We start from the raw sequence: 27,546 nt of genomic DNA, 5'->3' as shown, positions 1-27,546 counted from the left end.
AAGATGAATTTTAAACATGACTAGCCGTTGCCTGTAGGACTGTCCTTATTGAATATATTAGTTAGGGAGTACTACTGATTATTTTTATAATTATCGAATAATCAGAGCTTTTAAAAAAATAAAAAAATAAATAAATAAAATGGATGTAGGTCTTTTCAAAAATTACTTTTTTGGGAAAAACATCTCATAATATATAAATAAATAAATAAATAGAAGCACAATCTGGCAGATTGTGCATACAAATCAGTGACACTATCTTACAGAGAATTTAAAAATGCATGATCATGCAAACTGTCAAACAATCACTGTAGATTCACTGAGAAGGTGAATTTTCACTGATGATCTTTTTTTTCAATAACCGTGTTTAACCACATAATTTTCACACCACTAGCCCACTGCAGTTTGTCAAGATTTAGGGGTGGATTGTCTGCACCTGAAACGCATTTCCGATTCAGCAACAGACTGCATTGATTTCACACTGAGAGCACAGTATTGAATCAAGCTCAGCAGGGGACAGCATAACATGGCTCTGAGCGTGCTCAGTATGGACCCCCAAATCCTCTGCAGTCCAAAAGCAAACAGTGAGGGCGTCAGCCCACGGCCATGAGGCTGAAGCTACACCGCGACAGCACGTAAGAACACAAGAACATGGCAGCAACGCAATCTTCGGTCTTTGAGATGACGCCAGTACAGAGTGTGTGCACCAGGCTTGGTTGCCGTGGCAAAGAGAAGAGCGAGGGCCGAGACATGGCAAGAGGTGGGCTGAGAATCCTGCTTGTTTATGTGTGTGCGTATGTGCAGAGGGCAGATGGGAGCGGGATGAAAGTGAAGGACAGTTGACCAGGCAGCTTTGATGAGAGCTAGGCCTGGCTCAGGCTTGGCTCCAGTGTTAAAGTAGCCTCAGATCTGTTTCCATCAGTGCTGCTTAGGGAAGGAAGTCCAGCCTGACCCCACCTGGTCCTTTGCCTGGACACCCTGCTGAGCCTCCAACTGCTGCCCTCACCCACCTCCAGACCCACAGCTAGACCCCACCACCCTAGCCAGTTCCAGCACTATCGTGCACTAGCCTTATGTTAATGCTACACCTCCACCACAGAGATAAACCTGTTCCTCAGTTCTGGACTAAATTTAGCCTTATATAGCCTAAGACTAAGTTCACATTACAAACCTTACTGCTCAGTTCTGACTTCTTTCTGCCTTAATGGTTCACATTCATGTTTTTAAGTGCCATATCTGTCCTTAATGCGAACATCACCCTGAATGGACCCAGAGTCGCACATTTTATCAAATTAACAGTCAAATAGCCTTTGGTGCTTCTTAAGCAAGAGCTTAGATTTTGTTTAAACAGTTGTAATAGTGTCATATCCAGTCAGACATATGTAATTTTTCGCCTCTTGTATCATCATCATGAAATCCATCAGCTTTGCTGAACATTGCATATTATGTCCATAATGTACAGCCCTACTGCTGACACTGCATGATCACAGTGATATGTGCAGTGAAATGTGATGTTTATGTTTAAAGAGAATACAATTAATCCTCTTTAATTCGACTTCAGCTTAGAATGTAAATCGCTGAATACAAATCATTGCACATGTAGTTTTGTTGTCTGTTCCAACTAATCAAACCTCAGAAAAATGAAATATGATCAAAATGATCTGCCAAACAAAACCAAACCAAAAAAAATTCTGCCAACAGAATAAGATGATCATTCTGGATAAAATTACTTAAAATTACTTGCTTCCACATGCCAAAATATCATTTTTTGCAGGGGATGTGCCCAGTCTAGGTCCTCAAATGGCAGCGTTTCAAATCCGATTTGAAAAGGTCAAAATTTTGTGTTCACCCACCCACCTAAAAATTCAATCTTTGCAACATTTAGGCAACAAATTTGGTCTGTCAAACTTTAAACTTCATGTAAACTTCATGACAGGATTAACATGTAAACATCATGATGGGACCTACTGAACGTCCTCCTTCTTCCTAATACTAGAATCCTAGTTTGACAGTCTGGGGTACGTTTTATTACACCTACTCAGTTGCAGCTCCATGTGGCATCACTAGAAAAAGTAAAGGTAACAGGTGGCAAAAAACACAACAAGATACAACACAATGTGAACTGCAGTGAAGACAGAGAGAGAGAGAGAGAGAGAGTGTGTATGTGTAAGTGTATATTATGTGTCTGAGGTAGAGTGGATGGGGGCACTCAAGTGGACAGAGAGAAAATCCTTCCATCCCCTGCCCTGCTGCCTCACTGTATTTGTGGTTCTGAGTGTTTGACTTCTTAGATGCAGCATTGGTCAATATATTAAAGATTGGCTGAGAAAGAAACAGGGGATCCTATTTGTTTGACTCTGTAAAATGATACGGCTGTATTATGCACTACGGAGAATACAAGAAACTCACATGCCTTCTACAGGTCAAGGCTGCCACTGTGGTCTTGACAAATGAGCAGAGCTTTGATAAACAACCAGTTACACATTTTTTTTTATTGTTTGGAAGTGTAACAATAAACACATTTCAAAATTCAATGTGATATTATATGGTGGTGTCTCAAAACAGTACATTTTCTGATACAGCAAAAATAAGGACCTACATTGGTATGTCTGGGATAAATAAAAGTCGTCTGACAGAACTTTTCCAACGCCTGCTGCACCATCCTCTACCAAAATAAACAAAAAATCACAACCTTAAGAAAAAAGCTCATTCATTGGAGTGTGTAGATAACTTAAGCTCCACCCACCTCCCTGCACACTTTCCTCCGATAGAACGCAACAAGATACTACTTTTTATCACTGACAGATGTTTTCATGAAAGATGATAAATGAGAAACCAAGGGACATACCGGAGAGCTTTAAATTTCAATACCCTGTTTCAAATGATATTTTCCGACACTTTAGTGTTCTACCAGTTTTCACAATCGTTTAAGTGCATACTGAATCCTTGCTGTTGTTTCTTGTTTTGCAAAATCAATTTGTTCATAATGTCTCAACTTTTACGTAGCTTTGATTATTGCTGTTATTTAACCTGTTAAATCTGGAATAATTCCAAAGCATCCTGATCTGTCACAAGGGTATGTTTGTAAAAGTTTTTTTTACTAAATTTAACAGCATTAGGTAACTATGATGTTTAGCCTACGATTTTTCCAACTTCCTGTTGCTAATGTACGCAAAGACACACATTTGTACCTAGTTAGTGAGCTAATGGTGTATGTAGATTAATACTGCTGATCAGGACCACCAGTTCAGCAGAGTTAAACTGGTTAAGTACGTTAGGGTGAGGTTTTCAGCAGTTTGAGAAGCATGTTTCCGAATCGACTACATGGCACTGAATAGTGTTGCACAGAATTGAACCACATGTCCCAAGTTTTGTGAATAATGCTTACTATCTCTACCACCAGTACGTTAAAAAGGAGACAGAGGCTCTAGGCATACAGTTAAAACATACATGATGGGTTCTTGATGTCAGATGGGTGTCTGCATTGCTTGGAATAGCTCATTTTGCTAGTTTAAAGGCTTAAATGTGACTTTTATCTTTGTCAGAAAAGAGTTGGTTTTGGTATCATTTTGACGCCAAACAAGGAATACTAAAAACAGCAAGTAAACAAGTTGAATTAATTAGGCCTTTAAGACTGACACTGACCAGTACTGTTGGTAATTATGAAAAAAGGGCTGCCCCACATCAGAAATCCCATTATAAGCCCTATTTAAAATAAAAATTTTCAGTCTGAATTTTAAGAATTCTGCAGTGAAATTTAATAGACAGCCTAAAGTGTTCTCTACAAAAATCTACACAGTAAAAGCAACTCTTTACTGTTTACATGAGTAATACACACAATGAGAACCAGTAAACAAGCACTGAAAGTCCAAAGAGAGCTAATATTTTGCTTTGTTTGCTTTAAGAGCAGCCACTGTAAAGCCGCAAGTGTAAAACACGAGGGACAAGCTTATACAATCTCCGCCTCCAGGCTGAAATCTTATGGCGATGCTGTGGCAGGACAGACCAGAGGGACGTGTGAATGTGAGCGATGGATGGAATGAGACAGATGAAGTAGGAGGAAGAACTAAGGGGCCCATAAAGGTGTTACTGCAGAGACAAATTCACATACTGACCTGTGGTTGTTAACCCTGGCACAAAGGAATACTGGGCTCAGGTTCTAGTCTGGCTCACTCTCTCTAACACACACACAAACAGATTAATGACCAGGAAGACAGTGTCAGTCAAGGCTAAGGCTGTTGCCATCAGCCTTCGGGCAATATAATCCTTCAGCATTAGACAGCCACTAATTGCAACATAGCAAGCAGGCGGTAAATTAATTGATGACTCCATCATATTTTATTCATCACTACACTGTTGACTTTGCAATTCTTCACAAGCTCCCAAATAAGCGAAAGTAAATAGCTGTACATAACATCCAAACAAGTTCTGGAAATGCAAACTGGCATAAAAGCATCAGACCAGTGCCAGTATCAATGGACTGCTGTGCTAACATCACTTAGAGACTATTTTATAATCACGGAGGGAAAACTATGTTATAAGACCCTGTGAATCTAAGTAAAGTTCATTAAGCTAAAGTGCGCATCCTGTTCTGAACTGTGTGCTGGTCCCGTTGGTCGCTTACTTAACGAGCGCTCCGCTTTCATGCAAACATCGTCCTCAAACAATTTCCCTAACTCCCCCCCCATCTCATTTAAACTTTTTGCTCGTTTTTAATTGCAACAAATTGTTCTTGTTTTCGTGCGCTCCGGGTAGCGAACGAACCGCAGCATGCCAATCAGAGGATACCCGTAGCCCCACTGAGACATCTCACCAAGCAGCTGCAGTCACCAGCCAGCACAAACAGAGCAAAACACCACAAACTAACAACAGCAAGGAAAAGCCGTGAAAAGTCGCGCTTTCACAGTAAACACCTTTCCTTTCCTCCTATGGGAGGCAAGAAAGGGGCCAAAGCAATTAACAAGTAAACAAGAGATTTAACAGATAACGCACAAAAACACAAACACAAACAGCTCTCGAACTTTATTAGTAATCTGTGAAGGACGGTGGTTAAAGCTGTTTAGAGGTGGATGTTGACCTACTTTACGCCAGTAAGCAATAAAGGCATGTTGTGTTTGCCTCATCTGATTAAATTCTTAATTAACCTGTTTGACTCTAAAGCAAATGATATTTACTTTCAGATGAAGAAAACTTGAAGAAAGCTTATAACCTGCTATGTTTTGAGGCTGTGTTTTGTGAAGGTACTGAGAGAGAGGTTAATCGACAATGGTCAAGGCAATGAACATGCTAACCAAAAAAACAAAACAGTGTACAGAATACTTGTGTAATTCAGCAAGCCTACATGTCATATTAGCAACATAAATCAGTCCAAAAGACAAAAGAATCAATCTATTTAATAATGAACATCATCTCAGCTGGTATCTATTCCAGTGTAGGCTTGAAGAGTTAAACTCCTTTTGACATCTGCACTTTGCACTTTTTGGAATACATTTTACTAGTTTTATAACACCATTATGGCTTATATTATGATTACACTATTAATCAAGTAATCTACCAATTATTTTGACGATTCATCAAAGCCTTTTGCAAATACTTCATTGGAAAAAAGAGGTAACACTTTATTATTTATAACACTTTATATACTTTATTTTGATAGATCACTGTAGATGCTCAGTCTGTCTTTAACTAACATTCAATTAAACTTAGTGTGACAGATTCTATGCATGTAATCCTAACTCTAACCTTAACATCAACCCAAAACCTACACCTACTCCTTATCCTACCTCTTACCCTAATGTTGTTCTTAATCAACTCAGTATCACCAGAACATTTGCTAATATTTTAAGTATCTGCAAATCATATATAGGGGACCATCAAAATAAAATGTGTCTGAAAAGGCTAAACAAGCTTTTAAGACATTAAAACAGCATATAACATCTTTGTGGGGGGGTGGGGGGGGGGCGCATGACGAGTGTGTCTATCAGCTTACTGTAAAAGACAGCAGTAGAACAATTTAAAATGTGCATTATAATCATGCAAACTGCCAACCAATCACTGCAGATTCATCCAGAAGATTAATTTTAATGACTATTTTTAATCAAGTAATCAAGTTTAATCAAGTAGCTGTGACAGCCCTAAACATCACAGAAACTTTCACACAGCTAGAACTGTTTCTTTGTTAGCTCACATTCAGATTTTGAACAGTATCTCTGAAAGTGTATCATACAGATCTATACTAGCTATGAAATGTCTGCACTGACACAGCCACCCTTAACAGATACATATACGCAAACATGAAATTTCCACTTCTCTCTCTCAACTCTCCATCACTAGTTAAGTGTGTGTAAGAGCAATACCACCTGTAATTCCGCTCAAGAAAATGAGATTCACGACATGCCTCCATGTTATTCAGCCTGGGAACTGAAGCACTAGACTGCATCCACTGAGACAGAACAAGCAGCTCCACTGAGTTTTATATGAAATTCTTTACGATTACACAATGGGCCATAAACACAGCCTACAAAAGTGCACAATGGGTCCTAAACACTGTCTTTAAATATATATGCACAGTACAAACTGCTCAGCTTAGTCATACTGTACACTATAAACCCCTTGTGAGACAGCATAATCACAACCACTCTTAAGTCGAGTTCATTCATTATGCTGATCTGCTGCTAGCTAAGAGGGATAGCATCTTAACACTGGTGGGGATAAAGAAGAAGAATGGACTAACATTTCTTTCTTTTCCCTTTCTCTCCTGCGCAAGCCTATTAGAGCAGTCACATTCCATTTGAAGAAGGAGTGAGAGGTACTGTAGTGGGATCCTGAACAGGTCCAAAGTGGAAAATGGAGACAGACGAAGAATAAAGAAAAAGTAAAAGGTGAGGGAGGAAAAGTGAGGGAAAGAGAGAAGAGAGAAAGAGAAAGACAGAAAAACAAGAAAGAAAAAAGTGAAAGAAAAGGAGAGACAAAGTATGATTGAGTATGCAACCAAGAAAGGGAGGAAGAGAATAACAGATACAGAGAGAAAGAGAGAGAGAGAGAGAGAGAGAGAGAGAGAGAGAGAGAAAGGGAGGAAGAGAGCAAGAGAGAAAGAAAGAAAAAACATGACTGACTATGCAACCAAGAAAGGAAGGAAGAAAATAACAGATCTAAAGGGATGAAGACAGAGAGGGAGAAAGAAAAGAGAGAATGACAGGACTAAAAAGGAAAAAGAAAACTGAGTGCAAAAATTTGTAAATAATCAAGAAAGGAAGAGACAGACAGAGAATGAGAGAGAGAACGAGAGAGAGAGGGAGAGAGAGACAGAGAGAGAGAACGACACAGAAATAAAAAGGAAAAAGAGGAAAAAAAGTGAGCAAAAAAACAGGAAAGGAGAGAAGAGACAAAGACAGAGATAGAGAGAGACAGAGGCTCCATTAGTGACTAGAGAGAGAGAAAGAGAGACAAAGAGAGAGAGAGAGGGGGAAAACAGAGACAGAAGAAAGAAGAGAAAATGAGAAAGAACTAAAGAGGAAAAAGAGAAAAAGAAAGAGCAAAAGAGAGTAAGACGAGACCAAGACAGACAGAGAGAGAGAGAGAGAGAGAGAGAGAGAGAGAGAGAGAGAGAGAGAGAGAGAGAAGCAAGAGAGAAATAGGGAAAGCATACAGACTAAGAGAAAGAGAAACAAAGAGAGAGATAGTGGCTGTATGTGATGAGCAAAGTTAGTGTGAAAGAAAGTATGAAAGGCAGAAGTAAAGAAAGAGAAAGACAGGACAACAAAAGCCAAGCAGCTACATGCGGCCTTGTCCAGTCACTAATGGAGCTCCTCTCTCTCTCATGTCCCTTCACTGTGAGCAGCTCAGTGTAGTTAGCTTCAGCTCTGAGGCACTGCAGGAGCTTTAGCCCCAACAAACCACCTCTAATTGGGCTGCCTCTCCCTTAGCCCCCTGCTTCTTCCTGGATAAATATAGAGCCAGCGGAAGTGCAGGCTGCAGGCCCTGAATCCGAGGATACGGAGCAGGAGAGAATTCCCAGCGCTGGGGCTCTTTTCACTCTGCACTTCGACACTGGGCTATTAAGGCACGCGCTCATTTGCGTGCCATGCGAGAGAGGGAGAGGTGGAGTGTTTGAGGAAGGAGTGATGTCCCTGAGGAGGGAAGGTGGAGGAAAATAATACTCTTTTCCACCTTTCAGAGCCAGGGGAATTTCACACGCACAGGGAGACCGAAATAAGACCAAAAATCTGCATTTTTAAAGGATGGTAAAAAATAAGTAGATGGAAATAATACAAGGGCTTGCCACTGACTGCTTACAGTAGCTGTACTTTCAGTTCACTTCAGTAAATATATTTAAGAATGTAAGTGTACGTTCAGTGCCAGTCCAAACGATTAGACACATTTCTTTAACAGTTTTTCATAGTGGTGTGAAAAGTTAATGCAATAAATGATTAACACCACTAATATTTTTAATAGTGTTAATGCATTTTCCTAGTTTGATCTGTAGTTTAAGCCTGGAGTCCAGCTGCTGTATGCTGCTGTGACTGATTCTGTGAGTGTAACATGCTCACTCAAATACAGTTTTTTGATGGCAAGAAGTTCAATTTATGTCTCTCCTGATAAACCAAAGTGATTTCCAGCTACTGCAATGCCAAGAATTTGTTTACAACTGAAGTATCAGTAATTCGACAGACTATGCTGCACAGTGCTCATGGGAGAACTCTGGGTAAACTTTTAAAAGTACAGCAAAGTGGGAAGCTTCAGTTCCCCTCCAAACAAGACGCAATATGAGAGCAAGAGGCCTACCTTCATGGACAAGCTGGAACATAGCCACTGTTGCTCTTGCTGTATGTCTGTGATAAAAACTGGAAACTATGCTTGTCCTATTCTTACATTCACCCTGCGTTCATGTGATGTTCGTGATCAGGTTCATGTGAACTCTGCATTCACATTATGAAAATAATTGAATTCAATTAGCTCAGTTCATTTGCAAAAACAGGTTATCTCAATTTTAATGAATTTTTATAAGTAATGTTTTTTTATTGTGCAACCCAGGTAATATCAATCAAACTGTAGTTTAATATATTTTTTAATTATTTAAATTTTGTTTTTTGGCAAAAGCAATAAAACTCCAATAGTCACTTAATGTCTCAGAGTTAAACAAATCCATGTAATGATACAAGTTTCTTTTAAGTGCAATATTTAACATTCTTTAACATGCAAAAAGTAGGTAAAGTGCTAATAATTGCAACAAAAACAGACCTAAGTCCTAAGGCTGAATCTCAAATGGCTCACTGATCCCTAAAAAAATAACAAAATACTCTGCTTTATAAAATCAGAACAATTGTTTTGTCAAATTGTGAAAATAAGACAATTATGATTAACAATGATTAACAACAAATAAATTATTTGATTAATCACAAGTAATTATTTTAATTATTTGCTCATGATTTTCCAAAAACTTAATGACATTAAATTAGGGATGTCACTATTAATTATATCAATAATTCAGTAATTTACTGATTATTTTGATGATTTTGTAAAGCCTAAACAATAAAGCCATGCATTGCCTTTAACCCTAGACTCCAACTCACTTTATTGAAAAAAAGACAAACTCGTATACTTGAAAGCACTTGACTTACATTAAAAATATTTTTAATACATATAAATGGGTATGCCTGTCAGAATTCGATTGTAAGTTGGGTCCATTCTAAGCCACATTACATTGAGAGTAGTTAGTTTAAAACTAGCGACACACAGAATTTCAGTTGCACCACAGACACTTATGGTACATCTCAACTAGTAGTGCGTAAAGTGATCGTAGATCAAAACTGTCGCACAGAATGACATTCTCACTCTTTGCAGCCAATCAGTAAACGCTACCTGACATAAACAGGAAGAATTATACGAATGATCTTGATACGCAGTAAATCGCTCAGGTTTCTCTTTTTCCGTGCTAGACTGATTTCGCTTGAGGCGTGTCGGTCGTATGAGTTATGAGTATGAATGTTTTACAATAAAGTGGTGTCCTCAAAGCATCCATCTCTTGTATATGTGTTTATTCTGTTCTGCTGCTTGGAATTTTTTCAAAGAAGATGGAAGATGTTCAAATTGGTTTCTTGTGCACAATATTTTAATAGCACTTTACTAATGAACGGTTGGTACCATAGTAACGTAAATGCTATTTGAATCTGCTGAATGACAAAAAGGTAACGTTAGCTATGTTACTCATAGTTTAAAAAGGTCAGCGTCACACAACCTGAGCACTTACGCAGTTATTTCTCCGCACACAGTTTACTTGTGCACTTAAACAGTCACCCACCATTATGTGGAAACAACATACCGTTGTTTACAGTAAGTTAATGTCAGTTAAAAGGTCACACAGTATTGATTGTAACCCAATTTTTTACATCCCTTCAATTCCTCAAACTGTAGATGGAAGAGGCGGCAGCTTTGTCAAAGACCAGTTGGATGATTTTCACTAGTTAAAACAAAAAAATAAATAATTGATTAATCTTTCATTATGTCCTTGTGGTCTTGTAAATCTGAGTTTAATATAAATCATGTACTATTGCATGATTTAATTTGCTGCTCAACAGTTCTGATGTTAAAATGTGGGAAATATTACAAGAAAAGAAAATACTTCTATGAACAGTTGTGTCCAAACTTTTGGCTGATACTGCAGGTTTCTGTGCCTACGTATGTGTCCGTGCGTGTGTTTGTGTGCACACGTACCCGTTTCTCTCAACAACACTATGATAGACAGCAATTCACAGAGGAGGTCAGAAGTCACCCTTTCTGCCCCTGGTGAAACACTGCCTTGTGCTTTTGAAGGCTGCACTAAATTGCCTTGGTAAACACCCAGTGGTATTAATGGACACAACTGCTCTGAGAACTGCTGGGCTTGCACTTTATGCTAGACAAGGTCATCTCACAGACAAAGCAATACAGGAGTAGAAGGTGTGGAGGTCAAGTCCATATGCCCCAACTGAAGCCATTCTAATCTGCCTGCTGAGTGCAGGACTTTGAAGTGCTGAGGCATGGTGCGCATGCTATTTAACCCTAGGAACTTCCAGCTATCACCTGCAGTAACAAAGCATGGTGTAATTTGATATAAATCATTTGAGCGGTATCAGTGGTGGCTCACAAGCAGAATAATTCTGTTTAAAATTGAAAACTTTTGATCAATACTACATTAATGTATACAAGTATAACAGGAGATATTCAACTTTGATTTGAATTTGATGAGCAGTTACTGTTGCACGTACAGTTTTGTGCAGACAGAAAAAAACAATCTTTATTTGAAAAACTTAGATTTTTGCAACTTCTTGCCTTTGAAAAAAACAGAAGTGCAGAATCAGCCCCGCTAATCCAGAATAAAACAAAAAAGTAATTTATTATGTAACTTACAATTTAATTAAAATTGTAAGTACCTAATGACATTTGAATAGCATAGACTTCACTTGCTTGAAACTAAAGATGAAACTACATTTCACTTTAGTTACATAATCTAAAGCATCCTGCAACATGTTTTATACTCAGCTGCAACAGATGCAACTGCCTCAACTTCGTAAAGCATGTTTCATAAAACGATAATGGCTAAAAATGGCTATAATGCACCTTGTGATCACGTTGAAGGTGATAAGTTCAAATGGCTGATTCCACAGGATTAATGCACAACAAGGAAAATACAACAGAAAATGGTTAACTGGGCGACTGAAAAAGAGATTCTGTAACCAGCTGGCTTAACAAGTAGTAACAACTTCTAAAACAGCTGTTTGTGCCAGTGTTTATACTTGCTTACTTGTTAGCCTGCTGTTATTGTGATCTACACAGCAAAACTAATCATGTTCTTCTCTCTTGATGTGCTCTAATTTCACAGAAAGCAGAGATTTTTGGATCTTTTGGGATCCAAATGATGAAACTTTTTACAGAACGGTGGACTGAGATGAGGCATCAAATACAACCATAATGTTTACTTAAACATTATTTTTCAAAGGTTTACACATACACAGAAATCTACTGACAGTTGGAAAATGTATATAAAGATAATAAAAATGTTGCAAACATGCAAATGTAAACACCACAGATGACTTTACATAGTGAGCTACTATGATGTATGAAAAAATACAAGCTAATAATTTGTGGAGTAACTGAATGTATGTGCAACTTTGTGTTTTTAAATTGCCTCCTGAAATTGTCAACTTGCATGGAAATCATGCTGCATGCTCACAATATGCAAATAGCTGCATGGAATTCCCAGATTTAATTTTTTTGGAAACTTTTTTTTTTCTATGTCTTGGAAGGTGATAGCATTTTCTGCATGCTTTCAGACCCGCAGTGCTATCTTCTCACACTGGAAGGATGGACAGAAACACCTGTGGATTCTTTCAGATCTGAAGCAAAAGTGGAGCTTGATTTTCTCCTCTCTCTAAAAGACAAAAGCTTTAAGTTCTGTTTAGCTGATAATAGTTAGAAAAAATTAAATATAGATTTGATAATTATATTTAGTTGTTGGGGCTTCTGTGTTTTTTTTTTAGTCAAATATGTTTTCTGCTTTTTTCTGACAGTGAAAAATGAATAACTTTTTAAAAAATGAAAGAGTGGTCTCTGACTTTTGCCCAGTACTGTAACCTGCACTACAAGGGTGGAACTGTTCAAAGTACTACTCAAAAACTTGCAGAAAACTCCGCTATCATAAGACATAATAGTAGTAGTAGCAATAATAATAATAATAATTATAATAATAATAAACGTCTTTCGTCCCTGAGCACACGCTCTTATCCACATGGTCCTCCTCTGCCCTTCCAAACTTGAGTGAGTGAGATGCTCCATCTCTTATGACAGCTGCACATTTCATATTTTTTGGTTCCAATTTGTCACCATATGGCCCGGTCCCCAAATCTTTGCCAACACTCTTAAAGACAAAAAAAAAGAAAGAAAGAAAGGAAAAAAAAAAAAGAACGGAAAGAGCGAAGCCCTCCTCGTAGGCCGCAGCGTTTCAGTGTTTCAGCCCTATTTTGCATGCCTGCCATAGCATGACCTATTTTTCAGACTCCTCCTCCATCTGAGAGCGAGTGTCAAAATATTTTACACAGGGAGAAGAAAAGTGAGAGAGCGAGGGAGTGTGGGGCCGGGTGGTGAGTGATAGTGATGGATTCTGTGGTGAGTGTGGAGTGCGCGTGCATGTGTGTGTACAGTGATGGATCCCACGGTGAGAAGGTTTGTGTCGACAGGGTTGCAGATACACAGCTGTGTGTGTGCAGGGTGGAGTAGAGGGACTGGGCTGTGTCCTGTATCAGAGCACATACTGAATAAAACATCAGAGAAAAAGAGAGAGGGAAAGAGACAGACAGAGAGAGAGAGAGAGAGAGACAGAGAGAGAGAGAGAGACAGAAAGGCTCATGAATAGTGCATGTGGCATGTAGAGGGTGTGATGGAGGAGCAGAGGGGAGCGACCTCCAGCCCTGCAGGAGAGGAGGAGCAGCCCAGCAAACAAAAAAAGTAGAAAACTTGCCAGAAGAGAGAGAGTGATAGAGCTCTGTTTGTATCATGTGTAAAGGTGTGTGTGTGTGCGTGTGATAACATGCTGACTGTGTCCACGGGTGACAGATTGTTGGCTGAATGCCTGTGTGTTGCTGGTAGGTATGTGTGTGTGTGTGTGTGTGTGTGTGTGTGTGTGTGTGTGTGTGCGTGTGCGTGTGTGTGCGTGTGTGTGCAGTAGAGAGAGACAATGATGGACTCCATGGCGAGAATGTGTGTGTTTACAGGGTAACCCTGGGTGTGCGTCTGTGTGTGGCATGGGCTGGGGGCACTCGCACTGTACTGTGTGGTTAGATATGATTTAATTCGATTTGATCAATTTCATTGTTGATTTGTGTAAAATCTTCTCTGGCATCACAGTAAAAATATGTAATATGTGAAAAATATTTGTGTTAAAAGAAGCAGCACCATTCCAAGTAAAACATTTCAGTGATTTTAACATGAAATATTTGTAAAGTGTGTGTTAAAATGAAAATGGCTTAATGCACTTCAGTGTTTGGAATGCATCTTGGAAAGAAAATGTGTATTTTAAAAGTATCTCACATGTAAAAAAAATACATGCCTTTGTTTTTTTTCCTTATGATATTACTTGAAATTAAGGCTACGCTAAACTTTGCCTATTACATGACAACACCCGCTACTCAAACTGTAGGCTACTACTGTCAAAGCAACTTAACTACCACCCTGTTACTTCATCTTACTGGTTTGTGTGGCCTAAGTGGTATTCATTTCAGACTAGAGTTCCTTATTTGGGCATGACACCACCTACCAAATGATGACACGTCCTTAGAGGTCTTCTAGAATTCAGCACGTTCATAGCATTAGAAATAAAGGGGATCTTCTTATACAACTGACTCAATTGGCTCTGCTTCAAATCTCATCTGCTATACTCACAATCCTAGAAAGCTTCAATCTGCACTTTGCTCCTAGGTTGCCACACCAGGAAGTCATTTTAAAACCTAGCACGTTCTCTACCAAGCTTTTGTAGGCTCCAGGATACCACTGCTAACATCAAAGCTTGTACATTTCTTCAAAAGAAATAACGTGTGCTGCCTTTTGAATATACACATTTTCTGAGAACTCTGCTATTAATATAAGTTCTTAAATACTTATATCTCATTAGTCTCAACTGATCATTCAATTACATAAGCTGAAGATTTCAGCAACCAAGAAAATTTTTAAAGCTATTTTTTTAAAGCTATTTATCTGTTTTTAAAACGTTATTCATATCTTGGTTTGAAGGACACAGTTAGAAGAACACAGATTTGGTTCCTGTTTACTTGCTGCACATCCAGAGTTTGTTCAATTCCATCAGCAGCACACCTGATTTAATTTAGTGAAGGACAGATTAGCCAAACCAAGTATTCGATGGTAGCTGCAAATGCAGGCCTTCCTCAAGGAGAGGTTTAAAAATCACTCATTCTCCTCAGAGTATCCACTGAAGCTATACCATCAACATGTTTCAAGAGGTAAACTTCATTTGTGTGAACTGAAAACAGAACTGTTGTTCAGACAAATTTTTACAGAGCACCTTCATTAAAACGAATGCTATTCGACACTTTGTGTGTAATTTATGAGAAAATCTTTGATCCAAATCTATTATTAACCTGTACTTTAAGAAGAACACGTGTCTATGATTTGAACACAAACTGAAGTATAAGACCAAAATTCTACCAATGCCCTTTTATTATTGTGTGTTTCCGACCTACAATACACAGAGTGAAGGTAGCGTGGTCACAGCCTCTGCTACCCCTGAACGCAAACAGCAAGGAGGTCCACCGAAAATACGTTTGACTACTCTCTACATGCATTTTGCATTAGATATAAAAGCAATATGTCTAAAATCATGTAGGCACTGGAAATAACTAAGCACTGTTAACATGTTGACTTATACCTATACCTACACTCATATTCAGCAAAAAGTACCATCATTTTGTGAATCTAGAGAGCATTTCATTACCAGACCCTTAAAAAAAAGGTCAACTTGATCAAAACAGCTAAATACCTCAAGAAACTCTGTATTATATTAACCCATTCATGTCCAACAACTAAATTTGGAATGATAAGGAAAAAATGTCACAAACTTTGTTCTGATGTGAAGCAAGCTCAGAGAATATATAGACCAAAGGAAATTAAGGAAAAATTTAACTTTTGTTCATTATTTTGAATATTTCATACATAAAATTATCTTTCTGCTATGAATATGCACAAAACAATTTTTTTCTACATATCAACTTTAAAGCTAAGAAAATATTTGAAGAAAAAATTTTAAGTATCATGCTTTAAAAAATATGAAAGGGGAAAAGCCCCTAATAACTTCTGAAATTTGAGTTTTTAGTGATATATCTTATTATGAAATAAAATATTTATTTCTCTTTTAAGATAAAGATAATAATGAAAGTTGAATATAATTTATCTTAAAAAAATGAAATAAAGCACAGAAAAATGCAAACTCTGAACTGGGCTTAAATGAGCCCCTGACAGCTTTTAAGCCTCCTTGAGTTATTTATCTTTTAAGCTCACTCATTCTTTTATTTAAGTTTGAATTCTTCATAAAACTTCAATCACTGTACTGCACGTATTGATGTGCATTTGTTGTGCACTCACGACTGAAGAGCAAAGGAGATGCAGAATGAAAAAAAAATCTTCCATTTGAGTGCACTTCCAAATTTAAAAAGGTGATTCTAGGAAGACATTAGGCTTCCATTCAAACTCCAGTGACAAAAACAACAGAAATGGGTGAGTGAGCTTATTAAGGCCTGCAATGTTAAGAAGGGCTGTAAACACTTTCTGTAATTTAACATAAAATAATGAATACACTCAGAAATCTCACTGATTGACTATATTAGAAGGAAAACATTACACAATCGCAATGAACATTTTTATTTTTTTCTAGAAGCAGATTTAGCATTGTCTGTAAGGTTTATCCATTACAGTATATCATTTAAGCCCAAACTACTAACAATAAAAAATACAGAAATAATAAGTTTGTTTATGATAAAAAAAATATATATTTAATAAAAATATTTAATAAAAACTTGAATGTTCTGATGTGTATGATAGCTTCATCTATACACATTTAAATCTTAAGCAACACTGTCTTACAGGTATCTATGTTTTTCATTAATCTCTATATTTTGCTATTATTATTAATATTGACCTTTTGTCACCCAGAATTCTGAGGATGACCTTTTATAGCAATGTTTTCATGGTGACTTTTCCATGATTTTTCCATATCTGATATTTAAACAAACAATACAATAAAATTGCAGGTGTTCTTATAAGGTATTATTAGGGGCATCTACCTTATATTTCAAAACCACCAACCATTTAATATTTTTCCCTTGATCAGCTGTTGCTTCCCTTTCCTGTTTTTTTAATGTAATTAAAAATGTCATATTTTCCAGTGTTACTTGTCTTCTGAGATGGCTTATTATAGAAGGGTAATGCGCAAAAATCAAACCCATGATGATGAGTATACAGACTTTGTACTCTGTGGCAATTACATATGTAGCATCCAACTTGCCTCTAAAATTTCAATATTTTTAGAATATTACCTGTCCAAATATTATCTGTCCATGGCCTGTGATAACAAATGCTACCATGCAAAACAAACCAAATATAAAATGCAGGAATTAAGTTTCAATGAAGTGAATAAAAGGCTTAGTCCTAGAACAGTTAAATGAAGACTCATATGTGAATTTATTCCAGACAGTTTTTAACTGTTGATTTCTGGACTAATGATTTGCAGCTGATGTTGATTAAAAACAAAACAAAACAAAAAAAAAACTGTTATGTTCTCATATTGTCTGTACTGAGTGATGTATCAAGGGAACACAGTATTTTTTTTTTTTTCAAATCATTTTCAATCTAGCCGGGTTGGTCAATTAAAAACAAATTAAGAACAAATTGTCATTCACAGTGACAGTCTGGCAATGTACTTAAAGACATGAGTCATTATGTGGTGTTTGTTAGCCAACACATTAACAATAGTTTTTGGCTCCCAGCAGTGAGGATGTGTGACCTGAACTGACCGGGTCTCGAGTGGCACGCTGCTGTTGAGAGCCCAGCTGTCCTGGAGCTGCACGGACTCTGGGGTGGAGGGGCCGTCGGCAGGGGCTGAGGTGGGTGTGTGGCTCTGGGGGTTCCGGCGGCTGGCATGGGTGCTGCGGTTCAGCGAATTAGCCGAAGACTGGTGGTGGTTGTGCGGAGGGGGAAGAGGGGGTCGTGGAGCCAACTGACTGTGATGGCTGGATGGACCTGAGAGAAAGGGAGAGAGCACGAGACAGAGTTAAGAGAGTAAGGAAAAGAAAGGCCTCAATTACAGCACCTCTACGTGCACAAAACATGCGGCTGTTTGTGCAGAGCTTTTGGAAGCACAAGTTCAGCACCTAATACTGTGCTGCTTTCACAACAGCTTGATGAACTGTGTGAACGTAATTTCTTTGGCTTTCCTTTTAGGTTTTTGATACAGTGTGAATGGTGCAATGGAAAAACAGGACATGTGAAATGTCAGAAGTTTAGGAATGAAGAGGAGGCTGATCGCTGTGAAATGAGATCTGCGCAAATAAAAGAGAAAAACCTTGGGTATCGTTGAAAGAAGAAATAATTGAAAGAAGGAATAAAAAGGTGTCTTGTGTTTCCTAAATCCAGTATATTCAACCTCTGATCCACCATTCATGCAAGACAAATAAAAAATGTGTCCTATGAAGAGCAGAACAGAGAAAGATATGAAATGTTAAAAAAAACATTGGAAAATAAATAAATAAGGAAATAAAATTAAAAAAAAATTTAATGTAAAAATGTTAAAAAGTCAAAGTCTACATCCTTTAAGATGGACACCAAGCAGAAATTATTCATTTTGGTCCCGTTAATTATTTTTCAGATAAATTTTGAGTAAATCATTCCTATAAAGTCTTCTCTTCCACTGTAATTAAAATGTCAAAATATGCTTATCTCAGAATGTTTTGATTCTCACTTTGACTCTACTCACTCCATTTTAGTCAGCTTTGATTTAGCATAACTTGTCTAGCATGGCATAATAACATCATCATGCCATAAATCACTCAAAAGCTTTTTGTCTGTGTTGCTGAGCTTTTCTCTGACTAGCATCACACTAGATGTACATTTCCTTTATAATAATGAAAACATTCCACAATATTTGGTGCAGGTTTTCGGAGAGCTCACTGGCTACTGCAGTTTTGAGGTAGATTCTTGGAAACCTTTTTCTCAAAATCTGCTTTTTTTTTTTTACACCAAAAATCTCTAGAAAACCTGCATTCTTTAAATTTTACATGTCACTTCCTAGGCCTGTTTTGGACAGAAAGATATCTTATTATGTTGCTAAATGCAGGATTTATAGTAGATTTTGTACAATAAATTTTCAAAATCATTTTAAATAACAGTGCACTGTGTTTTTTAAACAATACTACATATAAATATTTAGAGCTACATTCTAAATATTTCTAAAAAATTCTAGGTATATTCAAAAAATAGTTTGAAGTGTGTCATCCCAAAGAGGTATATATATATATATATATAGATATAGATATAGATATATATAGATATATATATAGATATATATACATATATATAAGGTGTGTGTATGTTTTGGTGTGTGTGTGTAAAAATTTGATGTGGTGCCTAATGTTTAGAAAATATTTTGTCACTGGTATTCACTTTTATAAAGAAAGTATTGATAAAATATAGATTTATTTTACACATTGTTTCTAGTATATTAAATATCAATTCACATTAAGGAAAATTCTAAAATAAACAAGCAGATGTATAAATACAACTATATGAGCTGTTTTATTCATCTTACCATTCTAAGCATTCGGTTTCATACAATGTAATATATATATATATATATATATATATATATATATATATATATAATATTTATGTAAGTTATTCAGGTATTGAAATACACAGATAAATTAACTGAGAAACAGGTTCAGGTTTTGTAACATGTAAATGATGTTTATGTCTTCTATGTCTGTATATTTCTCTAGATTGCACTGAAAGCCCTGTTAAACAAACAGACAATGAAATTCCAAACAGGCATTCTCAGCACATAATAAGATTCTACTCAGACAATGAGATTGCAAAGAAGTAATCTAAACATACATACATTCAATTCTATACATGCCACAGAAGAAAAGAAATTTTTCCACCCCAACAATACCTATAAAAATACTCTATTTAACAATGCTTGGAGGCTTACTTGACACCTCTATAATCCATGTGGTTTACTACTAAAGTTCAATTATCCACAGTGACTACGACAAAGCCCGAAATGTATTCTTAACTTTTGTTCCACCTGTCTTCGTTTGCTTCAACAGAACGTCCAGCATCTCAAAGAAAACACAATAAATGATAACACTGGCACGGTTCACACGTTCTACAATCAGTCCATGCATAAACCGCCTTTTCCTCCAATGTTTGGGCAGAGTCAAACAAATTTAAATTCATCCAAGGCCATTTTCCCAACACAGGTCCGTGGGCCTTGTGAAGAGGGCATAAGCGAGGGATTCAAAGCCCTCTCCCATCCTGTGAAAAGAAAAAGCGGTGGAGAGATGAAAGGGGGATTGGGGCCGAGAGGAGATCGGCTACGGTCTGAGGGCCTGGGCCGTGTAATCTCCCCTTGCACGGTGTGCCAGAGCAGGCCAAAAACAGCCTCGCAACAAACACAGCGAAGCCACAAAGCCCTCTGCTCTCTCTCCGCTCCGAGGATGAGAGAGGAACTCTGGAGGAACTCAGACTCCTAACAATGAGGCGAGAACACTGGATTATAGGCCAGCAACATGTCCATCAAAGCTGACCCGGGGCAGTTTCGAAACCCCCTCCTTCTAGCACAAAAGTATTGTGTGAGCATTGTAGGACTTGCAGTTTTAATGTGCTGTGATATCCTTAGCTGGGCCCAGATCCGAAGCGTCCTCTTTTGTTTTTCGCCCTCAGACTTGCCGTCGGAGCCCGAAATCGAAGCGACAGCCACTGAAGGGACCTCTGAATAGCCTTGTGTGCCAGCGGCCTTCAATAGAAACACCAAGGCGCACAAAAAGAGAGAAAGTGGGACTCTCTTTCCTTTCAGTCAGGAGAAGAACGCGCCAGGAGCCTCAGTGTGAAACGAACAAGGCAGAAGGAGACAATAGGGCCACTCCTGCGCTTTTACATAACGCGCTGCAGAGCTCGCAGCGCTCTGCATGGGAGGGGGGCCAAAGTCAGTACAGTAATGCAGAGATTACAGGGGACTACTGTTATTAGTGTGCCACGTCATGCCAAGCTCAGACACAAAGAAGCCCTTAATGTAATGTATATTTCCTGCTAGGTGAGGAGGCGGTTGACGGGTTGGGGGTGAAGGTGGGAAAAGAGGAAAGAGCAGCAAACGAGGTCAACCGTACAGGGGAGAGTAGGAGTAATCGCTTGTCCGACCAGGAGCCACTCACTCTAACTCCATTTGGGCAGTGGACAGACTGACTTAGCCAAGCACAAAAGAATAGATGCACAAGGTAGGGTGACCTTAAAGAGCAAAGTGAATACATTCAGCCTTCAATCTGTGCTATTAGACAGACCACAAAAAATTGCTTCAGCTAAACTAAATTTACCATTTCAGAAACAGTACACGTATTTATATGAGTTAATACCGAATTATTTTCATTTTTGGACAATGTCAAATTTAAGCATTCAGTGAAAAAAGATAATAAGACAACCAATACAACTAACACTGCAGCCAAATGGGCTTAGGAACGTTATTCATGTGGATCGTCCACAAAATGACAACCCAAGAACAGGCTGGCTCAAGAGAAATGCTGGACTGCTACTTCCAGTAAAGCGCTGCTATTCAAATTGTAGTCTGCAATGAAGCATTAAAACAGCAAAAATCAAGCCCACTTTTGAAAATACCATTTGTTTTCTCAACAAGGACAAAAAGGTGTCAAAAAAGACCTGGCTACTGTCCAGAGAGAAGCTGAAGACTGAATGAATCTTGAATGTTGCTTTGACCTGAAATAGCTTTCAGTTCTGGAACTACTTACAGAAGCTGGCATACAGCAGAGAATTCACCATCAAAGCCACCATTAAACAAAAGAGACCACATTCCGTGAATGTAGCTATATTAAAAAAATAAAAAACCTTCATAATCAAGTACAAATATATAACCAAATACATCTCACATATCAATTTTGCATTCTATAATCTGAGAGAATAAAAATGAGACTCTCCCTGTCCTGTTCTAAAAAATACACCTTTGACTGTCCCATTTAAAACTATTCATCTCTAAAACCGAAATGGAAGCCAAGTAATTATTCATTCAAATCTAAATGTCTAAGACAAAAATAGCGGAGCCCTATTTTTCCAAAGTGAATTCAATATACTGTACATAACTAAGTTCCTCTCCAGGAGCATTATGAGTAAAGTTTTTAGAACAGTCCTCACAGAAAACTTAAACAGAGCTTAAATTTGCATCCGGGTTCAGTTCTTTCAAGACACTGAGGCTTTGCAAAGCTCCAATAAGGCTCTGTGCCGCAGTCAAAGCCTGCCCGCTTTCTGACATTTCCGCTTGCATCACAGGCTTTATGATATCCATTTTATTGGAACATGAAACAGCTGTGAAGCCATTCCGTCTTCTGCCACCAACATTCATTTATCTCCACCAGCCTCTCTCCCTTTCTCTCCCACTCTTTTCACAAACCCGTGTTTCTTTCTCCCGAGCTTTCCGTTCCCCACCATTTAACAGTGTTTATGAATAATTGAGTTTTGATTCAGTGAACAAACGGCAGTAGCAGACAAAATACTCAGCAAGCAACACAAGGAGGGAGAGGCACGACACTGGCATGGAAAAAGGTCTATTCGCCCAGACTGTCACTTCCGACTCCAGCAGCCGCTTTTCATCACTGTGATAACAAAGACACGTTTACATTAAAGGTAAATTGATAAATAAATTGCAGGCACAACGTTGTGGGGAAAAAAACAAACTTCTATCTTGCTCCTCTATCCTGCTGAACCAGAGACAACAAACCAACATGTACAGTAATAACAGAAAAAAACAGCCTGCCTCAAATGTATTATAATCACAAGGAAAGGCCTCTCCAGCTTCTGTTACTTCCAGACAACTGGACATAAAAAACTGCTGTTGGTAATAATCTAGGAATTGAATTTGTGTTTTCTTCTCACTCTCCTTAGCTGTCAAAGATCCATGTCAGGAGAAGAAAAGCAAAAAGAAAAAGGAAAGAGACAGAGCGAGAGAGGGAGAAACCGCAAAGCTAAGAGGGAGAGAAAAGGCTAAAAGCAATTACTGGTGGGGAGGCTGAGGCGGGACGGAGGGGAGAGAGGGGAGAGAGGCAGCACTACAGCTTTCGCGGGGCGGCTCGCCGTTGCTGGTGCATGGCAATGCTGAAATTACCGTCGCTGAGCTCCGCTAGGCTACAGGGCCCCGCCATGACAGGGATTAAAATAAATTGCTCGACATGAGCGGTGGGAACCTTGGAAAAACAATACGAGTAAAAGCATAAATGTCAATTTGGAATGATAAAAGACACAATCTAAATGTGGCAGCAGGAGCCCGGAGACAGAGCCGGGGTAATGGAGCTAGCTGCTCCGCTACTGACTCAGACTGTTTACTGAGAGAGAGAGGAGAGAGAGAGAGAGAGAGAAAGAGAAAAAGAAATGTAGCTTGATTGGTGGGCAGCCGCCCTCTGTCTTTCTTTCATCTGTCCATCCGCTAATTCTCTGCATACCGACCAGGCAATTTTTTTGTCTTTTTCTTTCCCCCCAGTTTGCCAAGTGATATGACAACCAACAATATTTCAGCATTTTACTGCATGCAGACATGAGTGCCTGCTCAACAGCCCTAGTGCCCACCCGCAAACAGGCGTGTTCATCCAAACCTCTTTTCTTCCACACTAGAGATGTCACCACTGATTTCGTTAGCAACCAAATAATTATTTTGGCAAGTATTCAAGTAATCAGAGGTTTAAAAAAAGGATCAATGAAAATATTAATCAATGAAAATACAATTAACTGGACAATAACAAACAACAATATTCCAAAAAGCTTTAATGGAAAAAAGGTAAACAAGGAAGTCTTTAATGAGACCTAATTAAAAAAAAATTATATATATATATATATATATATATATATATATATATATATATATATATAAACATGACAAAAAATAACTATAAATGGGTGTTGCATCAGGCTCTGTTTCTTAACATAATAGACAGCAGTAGAAGAATTAATTGAAAAGATAAACAGTAATCTATGTATTATTTTTTTCAATCGAGTAATCAATTTTAATCTATAAATTGTACAGCCCTACGCACCATGTGAATAACAAAAGCCAAAGATATTCTAAATATTTGAAGTGGAAAATTTCTCCATTATTTAATAGTTGACATGTAAATAATGTCTTTCAGAGAGGTTTGATGTGAAATGGTGCACTGTAGAGAAACTTATCTACTCTGATTTCTTACAATGAATCCAAAAAGAACCAGACGTCATAATGTCTACAGTGCAAGTACAGCCAATTTATTCGCTATTCAATACAACCAGTTTACCTACAAGTGTCTTGATGATGATGGTAAAATGGTGAGAAATCCGAAAAAATAAGTTTTCTTAAGGGACTATTATGGATTACATCACCTGCATGTACCTCATCATGAATGCATTAAAAAAGTGCATTTTAGGCCAAAATCTTATTTTAAAACTATCGTAAAACAATGTCTCAGGCATCAGGTAGCATATTCATAACCACTTCACAATAACTTTCTATGAAGTAACTTTTAGTGGAACACTTTGGAAGTTGCCTGGTGCCTGACACCACCACTGTGAACAATTCTGACTCAGTCAGTTTCTCTAGATTGGTGCATTTCATGTCACACCACTAAATAACTTCATTTACACCTTAATGATTTACATCTTAATAATTATGCGGACATTTTGAAAAATTGGTGGAATTCTCCTTTAAGTCATGGTTTCTCTGACCCGGTCCTGAGGGATGCCTGCATTGCACACCTTTTCCTGTCTGAACACACCTAATTCAACCCATAATATGATCACCAAGCCCTTTGTGAGCAAACTCCCAGGACTGGAGTGGAAAAGCAGTGTTTTAATGCATTAGGGACTAAAATCTTAAATCAGTACTCAGTATGAAGGCAGGGCTGATGATTGGACTAGGTCCTTATTTGAAGTTGACTTTCAGCAGACTACGCTGTGTTGACACGTCAATCAGGTATTTGCCAAGGGAGCTGCATGGGTCTGCAGGCAGAGCAGAGAGCGTGTGAGATCAGTTTCGGGCTCGGCAAGAGCTTGGGTGGACCCCCCCCCCCTCAGCCTCTAAAGAGCAGAGGATCTGCAATGGCCCTAGGACAGCTCTGCTTAGTGCTGTCTCTACTGATCTTTTTTTTTCTTAAGGATTTAATTAAAAAGGGTGAAGAAGAGAGTGATATAGAAACAGAGCAAGGCAGAGAGAAACAGAGAGGGAGAGATATTTGAAATATTCTGCTCACGTCATTTTTTGGCCTTGGACACTTATCTGGACTAATTAGAGAGTAATAACACTTCTCTTACGCTACCCTGAGAAGCAGCCTGTGAATGCATCCTAAACACAGCAGCAAATGTGTCAGAATTACATTCATTATGCCACTATCATGATTTGTGTCTATAATATAATTTATTCATATGTCTGGGTGACACGAGTGAGACTGCTTTTTTTAGCAGTGCTCAAAGGAAAACCGAGCGATCAAACATTCAAGATACTATTCAAATCTCTGGTGATTTCCTTGTTAGGATTTTTTCCTTTTTTTATCAGAGTGCAAAGACACCAGAAATAGCTGGGAGAAAAAGAAACAACATATGAATAATGCATCGGTAGTATTAGCACGCTAAGAGAGCGTCACTTTCCAGGAGCTGGGAGCAAAGTGCTGTGCAGGAGAACCGAACACAGGTGGTGGAGAAGTGGAGAAAGATAAGGAAAGAGATAGAGAGAGAGAGAGAGAGAGAGTAGAAGAAGAAGAAGAGAGAACGTTAAAAAGCAGAGCGAGAGAGAGCAGTTGGAAAAGGGGCACAGCCCACGGACAAGTGTTCGCAGCTAGCTGCCTAAATCACCCCGGTGTAGATGACATGTGACTGGAGTAGGGGCCATCACACCGCTCTCACTAATACTGCAGGAAAGGCAGACACACAGGAGAACATCAATGCATACCAATTACACCAGCACGCAGGTCTGCAGACTAGATAGACCAGGTCACAGTCACTTACAGTTAACGCAGGACGATACGGAGAATGCAGGCTTACAGCTGCACTCTGCTCCCTCAACACACATGCCTGCAAGCCATTTCTATATATTCAACATCATGCCTATCATACCAATCCTGACACACCTCAGACCTTCTCCATTCACTTCTAATCTGAGCTGGACACTGAAATAAAGATAAGCTGCAGAGTTGAGGGGGTTTTATTAAAGGGTCCATATCATTGAAGATGAAACGTTTCTCATGTTTTTGAAGTAAAGGATGTAGCATGTAAACATTGTTAAATTTTCAAAACATACCATTCACTCCCTGGTCTACACAGTTCATATGTGGAAAGTCAGCTGCAAAAACAGCCCGATTTGAATTCTTTATTTTTGCGATGTCATGAAAACCAACACATTTACATATATGTACTTATTGAATCTACAGCAGTTTAGCCTACTGACGCTGAAATAATAATGAGTGTTTCAGCCTCGACTGTTTCTTTGAATGAAGCACAATACAGCCAATCAGAACAGGGGTCATCTGCAAATAATGACAAAGCGACAAACACAGCCTGTTTAATTCTAAGGGACAAAGAGAGGCCAGTAAAAATGAGTGAGGATGGTTTTCTGTAAATAAACCTATACAAATGTCATAAGTGGATCTCAGGGGAAAAATACAAGAGAAATGTAGGACATGAGCCCTTTAAGACACTCAATAATACAACAGGTCCATTGGTTGGACAAAAAAGAACAATAATTCATTTCCATTTGACCATTCTCCTAAACAGGATGCTTTTGTTACTGCATGTTTAAGACTGATGTATGTAAACGACTTCTGTTGTGACTGAGTTGGGTTGAAATGCTCATTATCACTTCAGAGTGAATGGCTGGGACTAAACTGCTGTAGGCTAAATATGTGGATGTACAGAAATATGGTTTTATGACATCATAGAAACAATGAATTCAAAGCGGGCAGCTTATTTTCCATGTATAGACTTGGGGAGTGGATGGCACGTTTTGAAACTTTAACAGTGTTTATACACTACATCAAATACTTTTATGTGAAAAAAGTGAGGAAAATTCAGTATTGATCCTGATCCTGGCATCCCACAACACTGCATAGTTTGAACTATTCTCTGGATCAACACACCTGATCCAGCACATCAACTGATTATGGAGCCCTTCTGAGCTGGATCAGGTTTGTTTGGCCAGGGAATAGTTGAAACTGTGTAGTGCTGTGGGATGCCAGGAGCAGGATTAAAGGGCCCATATCACAGAAAACTGAATTTTCCTCACTTGGAATGCCTGAATCCAGGCAGTGCTGTGTGTCGCCAGGAGCAGGATTAAGAAACAGTGGGAGAATCAATAATGTGACTTAATTTAAGAATTATTTTAACTAAAAAGAGTTCTGTGCAAAAGTCCACCCCTCGTTCATTTAATTTCCAGTCAAAATGGCCATTATATACAAGTTATTCATTTGCAGGAGATATTTCTGAGGAGATTCGATATAAGATAATCCACTTTCATAAGGAAGGGGAAAGTACAAGGTAAACAAATGTAAATACCGCAGCTTCCAAAATTGGAGTTAAGAAAGAGATACAGAGGGCCTCTTACAAGCATGCAAGATCTGGTAGACCACCAAAACTTAAAGCTTTTATTTTTGAGAGGAAATTAAGCTTCACTGTTGCTTCAGATCTGAAAATATCCTAAAGGATGTGTAGCTGTCAAGAAGCTGTTACTGACAAAAGGTAGATTTTCTAAATGGAAAAAAGACTATCCTGCTTTTTTCA

The 27,546-nt window shown here is 38.3% G+C and overlaps 1 protein-coding gene across 1 annotated transcript in view; it reads right to left on the bottom strand.

Moving 5' to 3' along the window:
* si:ch211-12m10.1 (teneurin-2) overlaps nucleotides 1-27,546 on the bottom strand; it is a 117,255-nt gene that overhangs the window by 72,154 nt on the left and 17,555 nt on the right. Inside the window, exon 3 of the mRNA XM_036587786.1 lies at nucleotides 17,553-17,778. Coding sequence (XP_036443679.1) covers nucleotides 17,553-17,778 — 226 coding nt within the window. The remainder of the gene's footprint in view (nucleotides 1-17,552; nucleotides 17,779-27,546) is intronic.

The sequence above is a fragment of the Colossoma macropomum genome, unplaced genomic scaffold (genome assembly GCF_904425465.1).
Source record: "Colossoma macropomum unplaced genomic scaffold, Colossoma_macropomum, whole genome shotgun sequence".
NCBI classification, from domain to species: Eukaryota; Metazoa; Chordata; class Actinopteri; order Characiformes; family Serrasalmidae; genus Colossoma; species Colossoma macropomum.
Note: the sequence above shows the minus strand (reverse complement) of the source record. Positions and strands in the feature narration are given on the sequence as shown.